Source organism: Saccopteryx leptura, chromosome 2, assembly GCF_036850995.1.
Source record: "Saccopteryx leptura isolate mSacLep1 chromosome 2, mSacLep1_pri_phased_curated, whole genome shotgun sequence".
NCBI lineage: Eukaryota > Metazoa > Chordata > Mammalia > Chiroptera > Emballonuridae > Saccopteryx > Saccopteryx leptura.
This window is the reverse complement of record NC_089504.1, coordinates 272,267,343-272,283,345: the sequence shown is the minus strand read 5'-3', so window position 1 is coordinate 272,283,345 and position 16,003 is coordinate 272,267,343. Positions and strand designations below refer to the sequence as shown.

Sequence of the window (16,003 nt, the reverse complement as noted above, 5' to 3'; positions counted from 1 at the left end):
TACCCCTCCTCCTCCTCCCCCTTCTCCTCCTCTGGTTTTATTGCCCATTTAGTTGTTGCCAAAAACTATTCCCTCTCTTCACCTCCTACATCCTGGAGGTTCTCCGGACCCTGATGTCCCTGGATTCCAGCTCCTCTTCCCCTCTCCCTCCCACCACCTTACTTAGGCCCTCGGCATTTCTCACCTGAGCCTCCTAGCTAGCCTCCATGCCTCTGTGTTTGTGGAACCAGATCTTCATGTCACGCTTACATATAAAACTTTCTCTGGGCCCCTGATCCCACGAGATAAAGTCCAGATTCTATTCTGGACCATGGGGCCCTTCACTACCTGCCTTTCAATTCAATTCAATTCAATTCAATTCAATTCAATTCAATTCAATTCAATTCAATTCAATTCAGCAAAGAGCTGCTAGGCCACATGCTGGGCCAAGCCAATGATATGAAATCAAAGGGTCTCAGCTTACAAGAGACACAGATGAGTCAACACGTGATTGATGTGCCATGATGGCTTGGTAGAGCCCCAGGAGGCCAGGATGTACAATAGTAAGTCCTGAAAGGAGCTAGAGCAGACCCAGGGCTACAGTTACATCTCTAGCTCCAGGTCCAGGGCGTTTTACATGACATGACTCAAGGCAGCTTGGCCTTAAAGACCTCAGTCTTACTCAACAGAATGAAACAAAACAAAAAGACCCAAGATGATCCACAATTAAAATACAAATTAAGCATTAAAATGCAAAACCCATAAAAATTACTACAGAGACACTAAATCACTGTGACATAAGATCCTTTAAATACTGCATTTATAAGCTGGAAACACAGGGAGATGGACCACACTCAAGCACAGCCCCGATGAAAGCCCGTGACTCATCTACTTCGCTCAAGTAACACAAAACAGATAACAAGTTACTCGCAAATGCAAATAGTACTATTTGGTCAGTGGCAAAAATAGGTACCTTTGCCTTTTAATTCTAATGTCTATAAAAAACTTGAAGAAAAAAAAATTTAAATATAATAAAAAAATGTGCATGTTAAAATCTTACATTTATTTCAAAGAGCCAAGAAACTAAATTTGAGAAGACATTAAGTGATTTCTAAGAGAGTTTCAAAAGGAGATTAGGAGGATGTCATCTCAAAAATTAAGTCAGAGAACATCAGAAGAAAAGATCATAAAGATTATCAGTATACTCTGTTCTCAGGACACAGCATAGCCTTCAATCCAAGAGAGACACAGTCTATGCTTATAGGACCATGTATTTTTAAAAATATTTTTATTGGCCCTGGCCGGTTGGCTCAGTGGTAGAGCGTTGGCCTGGCGTGCAAGGGGTCCCGGGTTCGATTCCCAGCCAGGGCACACAGGAGAAGCGCCTATCTGCTTCTCCACCCCTCCACCCCTCCCCCCCTCCTTCCTCTCTGTCTCTCTCTTCCTCTCCCGCAGCGAGGCTCCATTGGAGCAAAGATGGCCCGGGCGCTGGGGATGGCTCCTTGGCCTCTGCCCCAGGCGCTAGAGTGGCTCTGGTTGCAACAGAGCGACGCCCCGGAGGGGCAGAGCATTGCCCCCTGGTGGGCAGAGCGTCGCCCCCTGGTGGGTGTGCCGGGTGGATCCCGGTCGGACCCCGGTTGGGCGCATGCGGGAGTCTGTCTGACTGTCTCTCCCCGTTTCCAGCTTTGGAAAAATACAATATATATATATATATTTTATTGATTGATTTTAGAGAGGGAGAAGAGGAGAAAGAGAGAGAGAAAGAGAGAAGAAACATTAATCTGTTCCTGCATGTGCCCTGCCCAGGGATCGAACCAGCAACCATTGCCCATCAGGATGATATTCTAAAACAGAGCTACCTAGCCAGGTTGGAACCATGTATTTATCTTACAGACTGTGAACAGGTCAAGAAAGCAGTTTAGTGTGTCATGACAATCAATTTCTTTTTTAAAAAAAAGATAACAGAACTCATAGAAAACACCAGTTGCATTTTATGTAGCAAAAGTAAGTACTGAGTTTTTTGTATAACTGTGTATGTATGCACATATATTTATTATTTCATGATGGAATAAACATTTCATATGGTGAGTTGCAATCAAGAAAATTTGAAAAACGTCCTTTAGAACACTTAAGGTTCTTTTGAAACACATACTGAACACATTCAGTTATGAACGGTGACCTTTTGCTTCATTCTTGGAGTCTGTGCTAAAATTAAACAATGGGGGTTGAAGAAATGAAAGGAGGAAGCAAATTAGCATAATGTAAATCAGTGAACTGAGAATAAGGGGCCAGAGAACAAACAGATGAGATAAATGATAATAACCCAAGATGATATCGCTATTCCTCTTCCTCATTGGAGCACTGGATACACATAGCTGCTCAATAATTACTTGTCCAATGACCCTCTAGGAACACCAGCATTCTCTCTGCGATAACATGTTTCAAGCAGTGTGATTGTTACTCTTTAATAATGTTGGTCTCCTCCACTGCAGCTCCTTGAAGGTGTGCTACTGTTTGGTCCACGGCTGCATCCCCAACCCTACCACAGGGCCTGGCAAGTGTTCAATAGCTTTGGGCTTGATTGAACTGGAGGGCATCAAAAGGCAGTCAAGTCTCGTTCTCAAATCCATTTGACGCTTGACCTCCTTTGCAAGAATGAACTGATTTCAGTTCATTGAGCAAAAGATATTCTAATTAGAGAAAAACAGCTCTGAACTTAAGTTTCCAGAAAGCAGATAGCTTGGAATCTCTTATGTGCCGTGGCCCAGAGGTCGGGTTGATTCAAAGAACTTGTATCATCTTTGTATAAAATATGAGCCTCTTAAAAGGTCCTGGCTCCTGGGGACTCATGGAAGATGTTTTGTTTTTTTTTCTAGTCTGGACAGCTTGGGGGCAACAACCACTCTGAATCTGCAGCTGCTGAGCTACTTTGGAGGTGCCTTCCACCTTGCTAACTGGAGCAGGCAGGATGCTCAGGAAGGTCTGGAGAAGGGCGCTGGATTTGGAGGAGAAGCAGCCAACTGGCCAAGTAAATCAACGATAAATCAAGCCCCAGCGCTTCCTCACAAGAAGCCCAGACTGAAGGGAATTGGAACATGGCCTGGACATAGTCATTTGCCTTCCTTGTTCCTCTGTGGCTCTGTGGTACTTCCACACCTAAGTGTTCATACTCAACTTCTAATAGTGCAGCTCTTTGGTATACATTGGTAAGGGTGCCCTGAGCATGAGTATGTAAGGTGAGGCATATGGTGAGTTACCAGTGGGGGAATGGGTGAAAGATGTCCCACACCTAAGAATGGATTCAAATTCAAATTAAAAGAAAAGTCATTAGTTACTCTTCTCAGCAAGATACCCTAGTTGCAAACAATATCTATGTCTAGATATATACGCTTAGTTTGAATTTCAATTATTAATGTAAAGTCCTCTCTATCAAGGACACTGATTAAATGCGGGGAATAAATGCCATTTCCTTGCAGCTACATTAAAGCAACAGCTGTACCATTCACGTGTTCTGTTTCTTATACACAGTCTACTCTCACGTCTCTGTGGATGAGAAAAGCAAGGAACAGAATAACCCTGTCTGGAGAGTTCAGCAGACACCAGGAATCCAGAACATTTATTTCAGCAAACAATCTCAGCCTCCACCCCCTCACCCAGGCTCTATCCCAGTCTCCAGGACATGCTGAGGGAATAGAAAGCGTCCTTGCTTACCAACCTGAGCAGAATGCAACCAGGAGGGCAAGCTGGCTTGGGACCAGGGGAGCAAGAGGAATCTTGCACTTGCAACTCAGGCAGGAACCAAGTTTGGGTCTTTTTTTTTTTTTTTAAATACTTAGTTTCAATCTCAATTCTAACTTCGGTGTAACTTAATCTCTCACTGTCTCAGATTCCTAAAAAATCATATGTAAAAGATAAAAATATCTGTTTATAATGTTTAGCAGTACCTGGCAACTTAATGGGCCAGCAATCGACAAAAATTATCATTGGATTGCAGTGTTAACAAAATAAATCAGAGCAGAGGTTTTGGAATCTGAGGGACTCCAGGAGGCTGGCGCCACGGACCCTGTCAGCTGTGAGCTCTTGGGAGAGTTTCTTACCCTCTCTGAGCTTTCATTGTCTCATATACAAAATGGGGATAATGCAATCACTTTCTAGCGTTACAGTAAAGAGTCGTTGAGAATCTGTATGTAACATGTGCCTGGTACAGAACAGATGACTGGAAGTGTGGCTCTTATTATGTTGGCCGGCAGGCTCAGAGAGTAGACACGCCCCCTACCAAGAGCTGCTCTGAAGGGACTTCAGGCAATCAGATGATTCTCTCAAAGGCCACTGATGCTCAATATGCAAAATATCAACATCCCCATCTTCCTCCCAAGTTCCCTATTACAGTGTAGGGCAGACCAGCTTTCCTGTCATCCAAGCTCCTCTCTCCCCAACAGTAAATCCTTCATCAAATTCTAGATGCTACTTTTAAAATATGTCAGCTCCATTTTCTTCTCTCCACCTGCTCACCATCACCTTGCCCCTAGGTGATATGTCTCCAGCCTCATCTGCCCACCCCAGCCTTCCTCGTTCAATCCCCTCTTCAAGCTGCTAATATAGTCACCTATCTAAAGTACAAACCCAATCATGCTTCTCCCTGCTTTAAACTCTTCTTAGGCTCCCTCAAAGTAAAACCCAAGACCCATCAGTGGATTCCAGAGCCGCTCGATCTGCCTAGTGCTTGGCTCCCTCCCCAGCCCTGCCTCTCACCGTGCCCCTTCCGGTTCTGCATGCTCTAGCCACAGTGATGCACTTGCAGTTCTACAAATGAATCAAGTTCTCTCTCTCTGAAGGGATTTCACACACATTTCCTTCTCTGCTTAGGTCAGTGTTTTTCAACCAGTGTGCCGTGAGACATGGTCAGGTGTGCCGTGGGGAAATTAAACATGGGTCCCCAAACTAAGGCCCGCCTGCCAGATACGGCCTGTGGAGGCTATTTATCCAGCCCGCCGCCAGCAGCCTTCATCTGAACATAAACATTCTCCTCACAATCCCTCCAGCTATCAGCGACAGGAAGAGTGGAGGCACAGGGAACACTCACTGACCAATCACCTTCTAGGATTCATCCCGATCACTAGCGATGAGCCAACAGTAGGCCGCCTCTCATCCACACCCAGGAAGGTCCCCGCTTGGGCTGCCGTGCACTTGTCATTGTGTGGCAGCGGCGAGTAGTTGAAGTTGCTACTCCTCCCCATGGTCCCGATTTCTAATCCTGGTCAGGACTGGAGGTAAACGTTGCCACCACTAGATGAAGCCTCAGCCTCAGCTGGTTATGTCTATCCTGATGGTGTATATAGATATTTGACCTTTTTCTTTTTAAAAGAAGCCCTCGCAGAGGGTTATATACAATTCATCACAATGCATCACAATGTTATCTAACTTTAAAGCTAAAGTTTGCCGATCTTCCTTTGGACAGTTTTTGGTTATCTGTTGCCAAAGAGTTCCCCATTCTGGCCAACAAAGCTATTTTGACATTGCTCCCATTTTCAACCACATATCTATGTGAACTGAGCTTCTCAAGCTTGACTGTGATAAAAACTAAAAACAGAGAGAGACTGAGAACTGTTGAGGAAGAGCCTCGTTTGTGTCTTTCTACCATTCCTGTCAGGATATCCCTTTTGTGTTCATCGAAACAGGCCCAGGTTTCACACTTAAGTGAGTATAAATACATTTAGAAACTATATTATTAACTACATGTATAATATGTACTGTGTTAGAGTGTCATTTTGGTAGGTGGTGTGCCCCAGGATTTTGTAAATGTAAAAAATGTGCCACGGCTCAAAAAAGGTTGAAAATCACTGGCTTAGGTCACTCTTTTGTCCCTTCTTTGCTCCATACTAACTCACTCTCAATCTGTACTTTTTTTTCCAGAAAGCCCTCATAATACTTGAATGCTGGGTTACTGCCTCGTCCATTGCATGCAAATGTCTGCTTATTTGTTCATCTATCCGGTGAGTTAGGAGCCTCTTGAGGACAAAACCCATTTCGTCATTGCAATATCCCAAGTGCCTCATACTACAACTGCTACAAAACAGGCACTCAGATATTTGTTTGTTGGATAGATGCACAGATGCTAACAATTGGTCTTTCCCAAACTTTGGCTGAAGGCAACAGCGGCACTGAGTTGCCCAGTAGCTAAGCCAACCTTGGGCACCAGAAGGTTTCCTTCCAGCAAGGGCAACACCTACCTAGGATGGCCACCACCTCATCATCCTGAATCACCTCCAGGGAGCCGGAGACCACAAAGCAGAGGCTGTCAACGCTCTCTCCTGCATGGTAGATGAGGTCCCCCGGGGCGCAGTGCACCGTCTGGAACTCCATGGCCAGTGCCCGCAAGCAGCCGTCGCTGGCCAGCCGGAAAGCCGGGTGCTCCTTGAATACCTTGCGGTTCAGGTGCACGCAGATGTCAGCTCTCATGTCCTTGGGGCAGATCTGCAGGACCTGGCCGGGTGTGGGAAGAAACAGTGTCAGGGTCCTCCTCCCTGTGGTCTCCAGCCCACTGCCCCTCAACACCTGGGGGTGGAATCAATGCCCAGCAGCTAGTGGTCGGCAAATTCATTAGTTAACAGAGCCAAATATCAACAGTACAACAATTGAAATTTCTTTTGAGAGCCAAATTTTTTCAGCTTAAATTATATAGGTGGTACATTCCTTATCAAGGTAGCACCTGCACGTGGTATTTTGTGGAAGAGCCAAAGAGCCGCATGTGGCTCACGAGCCACGGTTTCCTGACCACTGGGCTAGACTGCACCCAAGGCACTGGAGGACAAGACAGCCACAGTCCCTGTCCTTATGGTGCTTACTTTCTTTGAGAGGCAATAACCACAAATATCTGTGTTAAATGCTAAGAAGAGGGTCCTGGGGAGAGGGTAGAAGAATATGGGACCCTTTAGGTAGCACGGGAAAGTCTCCCTGAGAGGTGACATTCAAACTGACACTTTCATACTGTGACAGAGAGAGCCATGTGAAGACAGAACATTCACGGATAACAAAGGCTGTGAGGAAACATGAACAATAGCATTGGAGAATGAGGGCAAAGGGGCAAGAAATATGGTTTTGGGAGAATGCCAAGCAGGAGAGAATGTAGAGACATTAGGTAAAAAAAACCCTTTGATTTATTCTGAGATTGATGGGGACACACTGGAGGATTTTGAGCAGGGAAGTGACAAGACTTGGCCCATATTTTAGAGAATCATGGCAGCTGCAGAATGGAGTTAGAGAGTCCTAACTCAGAGAACAAGACTGGAACCAGGGAATCCAGTTGGGGCAGGTTAAAGGACTGGGCCCCTCCTCTCTCCCACTCCCCACCCCCATGTGAAAACAGAGTTGCAAGGAAAACTGCAGAGAAAAATACGATCCAGTTCTATCCAGCAGGGCCAAGCAACCTGACTGAAAGGTGAACTATTATAGTCAATTATAATACTATTACAATATCATTAGCATTGCAGATACAACAATACCCATCATGCACCCACACTATGACAGTTCCAGAAAAGACTAAGTAAGGACAAAACGTCCCTCTCCCAGTGGGAAGGTGGTGCCTCGCCCGCTCCCCCTCCACTCTGCTCAGATCCACACCTTTATGAATTCCTCTCCCTATCCAAAAATATAAGCCTAACCCCTGAGAACCATTGGGCAATGCACTCCTTATCTAAGTGAGTACTTCTGCTTTAATAGAACCTCCGTGCTTTACTGAATCTTTCTTGTTGTTCTTGAATTCTTTCTAGCACAGAGACAAGAACCTGGACACTCCCAATAGGTCGAGGCTTCCTTTGGCCTCCCCGTGAGCCTCTGACATCAAAGTTAGGTCACTCCTGCAGGAGTCCAGGTGAGAGCTTAGGGGACTTGGACTGGAATTCTGGTAATGGAGCCAGTGAAATGTGGTCACATTCAGAATATATTTTGAAGATAGAGCTGACAGGATCTGCGGATGGACAGAATATGGGTGTGATTTAAAGAGAGCTATAAAGTAACATTTACTAAATGCTTACTATGGGCCAGGTATTGCTAAGTACTTTTTAGAGTGGTTCACTCACTCCATACTTATTTATAAAGTATCTTATCGTGTGCCAGGAATCACTCTAGGCTCTGAGAATGTAGCAAGGGACAAAATAGACAAATACCTTTGTCCTTGTGTAACTTAACATCTAGTGGGAGGAGACAAATAATAAGCAAGATAAGTAACATTAGTAAAGAAGGAGAGGCAAAGTCAGGGAGTGTTATTACATGTATTAGCTAATTTAATTGTCACATAAATCCGAAGATGTAAATGCTATTACTGTACCATTTTATAAATGAGGAAACTGAGACACATAGAAGATAATAACTTGCCCAAAGTGGCACAGCCAGGAAATGGCAGAGCTGTGATCTCAAACTAGGTAGTCGGACTCCAGAGCCTAGTTCAGATACTAACCACTTCCTATATTCCGTGGCTGCCCCCCCCAAATTGGGCTTGTGGTTTGATTCTCAGCATTTAGGAGGTCAAGGCAACATGGAAGTGTAAGAGGTCATGTGGGTCTCACCTTTCAAAGAAATGAAAACTCCTCAGCCTTTTCTAGGTGGAGAAATATTTCCTTGGACAAAATTTTTGCAAGAAATCACTGTATAGCCCCTTACATATTAAGTAACACAATAGGACCCCACGTGGATTTTCTCAGAGAAATTAGGAGTGTTCCTAAAATAATCCTTTCTCCCATCCTAGCCTGTAAACAAACCTGGGGGCATAAAATAACCGTGTCCACTGAGGACATTTCCTTGGGGTGCTGGTTTCTCCCCATTCCAACTTCTCTGCCTTAGCAAAGACCATATGTTTTTCCATCTGGAGCTCACCGTGGAGTGTAGAAGTCTCCCGTACTCCACAGCCTAGTTACTTCAAAACCCAACTCATTCACTTGACTTGGTGGTGAACACACAATACAATAGACAGATAATGTATGATAGATTGTATGCCTGACACCCATATCATTCTATTAACCAATGTCACCCTAATAAATTCAATTAAAAAATAATACGTTTTGTATGTTTGTAAGCAAAAAAGTATTTTTAGTCAATAAATGCCTCATTAGAATTAGACTATATAAAGTCACTATTTTGAATTGATAGCAAAAGCAAACAAACAAATAAGCCAGCTCAAATTTCACATTGCCTGTAACAGCTTCGCTTGCAGCCCACACTGCTCAGGTGCCCCTGTGCCCTGCATGGAGGCGGGGCAGTGGAAAAAGGGCAAACAGTTGAAATGCCACCTCCTTCCTCTCCCAGTGACTTAACTGCTCTACACTTTGGTCTCTCCTGTAAGATGCACACTGTTACCTTTGGCTGGAGAGGATTACATGAAATTACATCTGCCAGCACACTTCCCCAGGACAGTGCCTGGCCCTAGTAAGGGGCCACAAATGCCAGCCCCTCCCTCTGTGTGCCTGTGCACTCTTGCTCCGGGGCTGCGGGATGCTGAGGCACTCCGCACGGTCTCTGAGAGTGGGCTCGGAGGACTGGCGAGACAGAGGGAAATCCAGGAGGCCAATGCCTAGGCCGAGGGCTTGCTAATGCTTTCCTCTTTAACGTTCCTTAGAAACAAGACTTCTGTTAGCAATGTGGATTTATTTTGGATCCTCCTGCCTCAAAACAGAACACAAAGAAGTGTAGAATGCTCCCATGTCATGTCAAAACTGTGCCCACTGGTCCGAAACCAAGATTTAGTTTTTAAAGTTCACCTTTGAATATTTGGTTTCCCCAGGGCTGGCCTTTGCTGGCAGAGGCTGCTAGTGGATGAGGCCTTGGCCTGGTGGCCATGTTTATTCAGGGGCACTGTTACCGGGGGCACTATTCCCGGAGCCACCGGAGAACATGTGTAAGGAGGACAGGGAACCTGGAGTGGAGAGATCGCAGATGGTCACAGCCATCGGGCACCTCTGGGCAGGTGGGGGGTCCGGAATTCTTGTCTCTGAGGGAGGGTGTCAGCTCTAGGCCCCCAAATGGGCCACCTTCCCTTCTACTTAGTTCTGAGGAGATACTATCCCTGCTGGTCCTTGAGGCCTTGAGGGCCACAGGGAGATGTCACCACAGAGGCTCCTGGACCCGCCCCAGATCGGGCAGGACAGCAGCATGGCCGAGAGAACAGGCCCACAGGGACAGGCAGGTCTGGATGTAATTTCTGGCTTTGACACTTAGCAGTCATGTGAACTTGAAATGATGCTTAGTTTTCCCCCAAGACTTCATTTTGGACCGTGCACAGAACTCCCCTGAAGGCTCCCTGAGCTGCCCCATGCCTGTGGGCTCTGACCCCTGACACTCTCATGACAGCAGAACAGCGGGTCATCCTGAGGGAGCCTTTGAAATACAGACGTTCAGAGCCCAGAGGGCCTGAGAGGTTGGCCTTAGTCTTAAAAGTCACCTAGTTTCTAGGTGTAACAGACTCAGAAGGACAGTGACATGTTCAAGGTCACCAGCCAATTACTGGTAAACCAAATGAGCCCAGGACTACAGCCTCCCACCTCACACACACCACCCGGGCTCCCCTGGGCATCACTGACCATTCCAGTCTGGAATGGAGGAGGGGGAGCTGTGGAGAGGCCTGGGACCGTGAGCCTGGTGCTCTCCATAGCAGCTGCCGACCAGGACGAGTGCCACCCCAGGTCAGGCCAGGCTGTGCAGCCACGGGGTCCCATCTTCCATGGGATCAGAATCTGGGGCAAATCACAAAGCCCTCCAGGGATGTGAGGGGACAGGAAGGGGGGGGGAGGGCAATACTGGCAGTGCCATCTCCCCTGGGCAGCCGCCCAGCTCAGCCCCGCCTTGACGGCCAGAGGGGGGTTCTTTCCCACAACCAGCCTGCAGAGGCGATCCCGGCCCTGGGAAAGGAGCCCCGGGCTGAGAGAGCCAAGTTCCCTTCTGCTCCGTCAGTTCCCAGGCACCCACAGAACCCACAGCCTTGCTGAAAGAGCACAGCAGAAACAACAGGCTCGGCTGGGGCAGGTGACCGGCAAAGCCAGGGACTAAGTCCTGCCCCAGACGCCCTGCCTGTCTGAGAAACCAGGCAAGTCTGTTTAGACTCACCCTTCTACCCTCTAGTATATGTTTTAAATTTAAAAAGAAAAAGTAATTGTAGGAAAAGCACAAGCTTTGAAGTCAAGACAAATCGGGTTCAAATCCTGGCTTTGCCAGTCTTAACTCTGTGACCAAGGGCAGTTGATGAAATTAATTGGGCCTCTGTGTCCTTGTCCTTTTCAATAGGAATAGCAGCAGGGTTGTTGTGGAGCGTGAGTGAAGTATGAATAGCAGGCCAGGCGCACAGAGAAGCGCAGTAAATGTCTGTGCTCGATGCACGTTCAAGTCACGGTGGCTAGTGCTAGGCTGCTGGTGTTGGTACGTTGCTGTTGTTATTAGGTCAGATGGTCAATGAAACCAAAGTATTGTTTCTTTTAAGTTGGGATCAGTTAAACTTGGTTCAGTTTTGCCTTTCAAACTGTCAACTCTCAACCGACTATCTAATGGAGGAAGACTAGGAGCGTGAATAGCTGATCCAAAGCCTGCTTTGAATGTGTCACAAGGCATTTTTGCAATAGTCTCATCTTTCTGTTGTCCTCATTGTAACAGTGAAAGAAATCAGTATTCCCCAAGTACTTGCAAACTGGCCATGGAAGGAGAAGTGCGTGCAGCTGAAAAGACTGAGACACAGAGGAAACTGACCTAGGGTTACGTTTTTGCTTACAGGAAATATACAATGGAGGTAATTCCTAAATGAATAATAGAAAGTGCCCTGGATCTTTTCTCATGCTTTCCACATTTTCTTCAGTTTATTAAAATGCATCTAGAATAATCCAACTCTGACAAAACAGGGATTTGTGGCCATTTTCATTGTCCAGGTGGGAAAACTGATGCCTAGGGAGGGGCCTAACTGATGCTCTGCCCAAGGCAGCTCAAGATTGAGGCACAAGCCCCCGCTCAGGATTTCCCAGACTTGCCTGATAAAGAGGATCACCTGCGCACTTGTTAAAAATGCAGACTTCCGGTCTCTCCCTCCCCTCCTCCTCAGATTCTCATTCTAGAGACCTGGGGCAGAGGCCGGGGGTCTGCTTGGAATGACCACATCACAGCATTCTTATCAGGACCAGGACTAGAGCGAGGCCACCGTCTTGAGCACAAAACTGAAGGGGATGCTAAAAAGTCAGAAATCAAGGTAAATCATCGTTTACTGCAATACTTAAAAAAAATAAAAATTCATGCCAAAGTATACCATGATGAGCAAAATATCAAAGGTTTGAATAAACAGAACATCAGTAGCAGGGCTAGGCCATCTCGTGCCAACCTAGCCTGAGGCCAGAAGAAAATCAGTGATACTCATGCCCTCACCCTGGGTGGCTCTCATTCTTATCATTACATAAACCTGGGAAATTCTGCCCTGGACTTCCAGTTCCCCTTTTCTCCAGGAGACACTTCCTGTCTTTTCCATTTCTTAAATAATGACTCTATATTGCAAGTCTTTGAGCAAGGCTCATCCAGAAGCCATCCAAATCTCGGGAGGTAGGACCTGGAAACACAAAACTACCCAGGAGAATTCGAAGGTCTGTCCTAGTACAGACCTGAGTCTCCCAGGGAAAGGTGGCTTACATGAGTTTGTCACCCTTCTTACCTTTTCTGTGTCAATGCCTCTGGACATGGACCAGGTGGACACGATATAATCCATGACCCGCTCACTCAATCCCTTTGGCACTTGGTAGAGCTTTAGGAAGTCCCGAACGCTGTTGAGCATCTCATGGTACCTGTTGGTGTTGGCGTACATCTGTTGGAAAATGGTCGTCACATTCCCAAAGATGGTGGCATAAAGTAGTGCTAGAGACAGAAGGAGGAGAAGACATATCACATGAGTGGTCCCTGAACCAGGGACAAGAATACCCCCCACCTTGCCTAGAACAGACCAATGGCCAGAGCAGCCTTCCCCACAACGGACTGTCCTGACATTCCAGTCAAATCTCACCCTAGGAGCCTCTGGGAATGGACCCCAAAAAAGAGTCCTAACATCAGATGAGTAGGACATAGCCAGGGTGGATAGAGTTGACATGACTGGGGCCAGAGCTAGCATACAGAGAACAATTGGGGGTCGGTGCACTTGGACTGCTGCACTTTACAGCCATGCCTGAGGCCACCAGTCAAATGTGTCCCCATGTGCTCTATACAGGCTCAAATCCAAACCTATCAGCAAGTAATCTTTTTCACTCCCTGCCATGTGCCAGGGACAGGAGGGTGAATGAGACACTCAGCCCTGGCCCTTACACAGCAACCATGTTGCAGAAGGCCAGACCTGGAATATGTAATCACAAATAAATAAACAAGCCTGCCAAGAATGATGAAGGCTGGTCTATCTCTGCTTTGCACTTATTGTTCAGGAGCATATTCATACAACAATCCACTTCACTGTCACATAACTCCTGGGGGAGGGTGTGGCTTTGATATGACAAGAATAAAATCAGGTCCCCTCTGGGCTATAGCAAAGACATACATTCTCTGTGCTTCTGCTGCTCCCCTACATTAGTGTCGTGGATGAGGACCATTATGTCATCACACACACCACCTTCTACCTCTAACTCCCATTTGCCCTTGAATGCGGAACTCAAGGGCCAACATTTCCAGGGAACCTCCCCTCGAAGAAAACCATGCCTCTCAGGCATATCTGTAGAGCTCGTGTTACATATGCTTCCTTCTTGATCAAATATGAGTTGCTTGAATACCGGACACATCTTTTCCTTGTCACTGTATCCCGGGAGCTAACATTATGAAATTTGTGAATTTCACACACATTTTGGCTCTGGCTTTTTTTTTAAAACAAATTATTAATATACAATAAACTGCACATGTCTAAAGAATACAACTTGAAAAGCTTTGACATATCTATACACCCATAAAACCACCACCACAATCAATATAGTGAACATCTCCATCACTCCCGAAAAGTTTTGCCCTGTCCCTTTATAATCCCTCCACCTCCCTCTTCTCCCTACTCTCCACCCTCCCATTCCCAAGCAACCGCGGACGTTTTCTGTCACCATAGATTAGTGTGCATTTTCAATAATTTTATATAAATGGAATAATAGAGTATGTACTTTTAAAAAAATCTATATTAAGATATAATTCATATACCGTAAATACATCCGTTAACATATACAATTCAATGGCTTTTAGTATATTTACAGAGTCATAAAACTATCACACTAAGTTTAGAATATTTTCATCTTCCCAAAGAAATCCCATCTCTATTATCACTCATTCCCCATCCCCCAGCCCCCGCCATTCCCTAGGCAACCACTTTTTGTCTCCATAGATTTGTCTATTCTGGAAATTTCTTGTAAATTAAATCATACAATATGTGGCCTCTGTGGCTAGCTTCTTTCTTTTAACACAATGTTTTTAAGGTATTTTCTTTTATTATTGAATAATATTCCATTGTATGTATAGACATACTATTTTTGATTTATGCATTCACCAGTCCATTGGCATTTGGGTCATTTTCATATTTTGGCTATTATGAATAATGCTGTTACAAACACTCGTACAAGTTTTTGTAGCCAGTTTCCCCATTGTTCATATAAGTTTTTGTATGAACATGTTTTTATTTCTCTTGGGCATATACCTAGGAATGGAGCTATTGGGTCATGTCGTATCTCTATGTTTAACGTTTTGAGGAACTGCCAAACTGTTTTCTAAGGTAACTGCAACATTTAACATTCTCACTGATGGGGTATAATTGTTTTCAGTGTCTCCAACATCCAAACAACACTTGTTATTATCTGTTTTATTATTATTATCATCATCTTAATGAGTGTGATCTGTTATCTCACTTTTGATTTGTTTTTCCCTGATGGCTAATGATGTTAATTAAGCATCTTTCATGTGCTTATTGGCCAGTCATATATCTTCTTTGGAGAAATGTTCACTCAAATCTTTTGCCTATTTTTCAGTTAGGTTGTTTGTCTTTCTATTATTGAGTTATGTGTTCCTTATATATTCTGGACATAACCCTTTATCAGGTATATGACTTACAAATACTTCCTCACATAATGTGGGTTGTCTTTTTATTTTCTTGATGGTATCATTTGCAGCATAAAAGTTTTTAATTTTAAGGTAGTCCAATTTATCTCTATTTTTTTTTGTACTTGTTTTGACTGGTTTCCTTTATTCAGCACAATTATTTTGAGATTCATCTATGTTGTTGCATGTATCAACAATAGCTTATTCTTCTTAAGAAAGAAAAATTTTATGCTAAAATAGTTATAAATTCACAAGAAGCTGTAATACAGTACAGAGAGATTCTGTACCCCCTCACCCAGTTTCTTCATTGGCTACATATTATAGAACAAGGGTACAATACCAAGCCAGAAGATTTACATCGCTATAAAGTATGTGTATAATTCTATGTCATTTTACCACATGTGTAAATTCATGCAACCAGCACCACATTCAAAATACAGAACTGTTCTATAGTCACAGAGCTCTCCCTGTGCTACTCAACCCCCCCCCCAAGAAACCACTAATCTCTTCTTTTTTAGAATTATGTCATTTCAAGAATGTTATAAAAATGGAACCATACAGTACATGATCTTTAGAAATTATTATTTTTTTTCACTTAGCAAAACATCCTTGAGCTCCATCTTCCTTGTTGCTTATATCCATAGTTCAATCCTTTTAATTGATGAATACTGTCTCATGGTAAGGATGGAAACCCCACATCATTTCTTTCAAAAAAATCTTACTCAGCTTAGCTGAAAGAATAAGGGGGGGAGGAAAGAGAGAAAGGCATGCATCTACAGGGAAGGGGAGGAAATCTTCCCGTTAGCCTGCCCAACAGTGCTGGCTCCAGTTCCCTGAATAACTGCGGACACTAATCCACCTGAAAAAATTGTAAACGCTGATCAGAAAGTGCCGCCAGCTCTGGGAAGTGCTGTCACTCTGAACAAAAGGAGGCAGATGAAAAGCAGTAGTCAAGCCTGCA

The 16,003-nt window shown here is 44.8% G+C and overlaps 1 protein-coding gene across 2 annotated transcripts in view; it reads right to left on the bottom strand.

The window, feature by feature from the left end:
- KCNH1 (potassium voltage-gated channel subfamily H member 1) overlaps positions 1-16,003 on the bottom strand; it is a 334,319-nt gene that overhangs the window by 77,027 nt on the left and 241,289 nt on the right. For both annotated transcript variants that reach the window (XM_066366052.1, XM_066366053.1), the window contains exons 8-9: positions 12,650-12,849; positions 6,210-6,462 (exon numbers count right to left, since the gene is read on the bottom strand). In XM_066366052.1, coding sequence (XP_066222149.1) covers positions 6,210-6,462; positions 12,650-12,849 — 453 coding nt within the window. The remainder of the gene's footprint in view (positions 1-6,209; positions 6,463-12,649; positions 12,850-16,003) is intronic.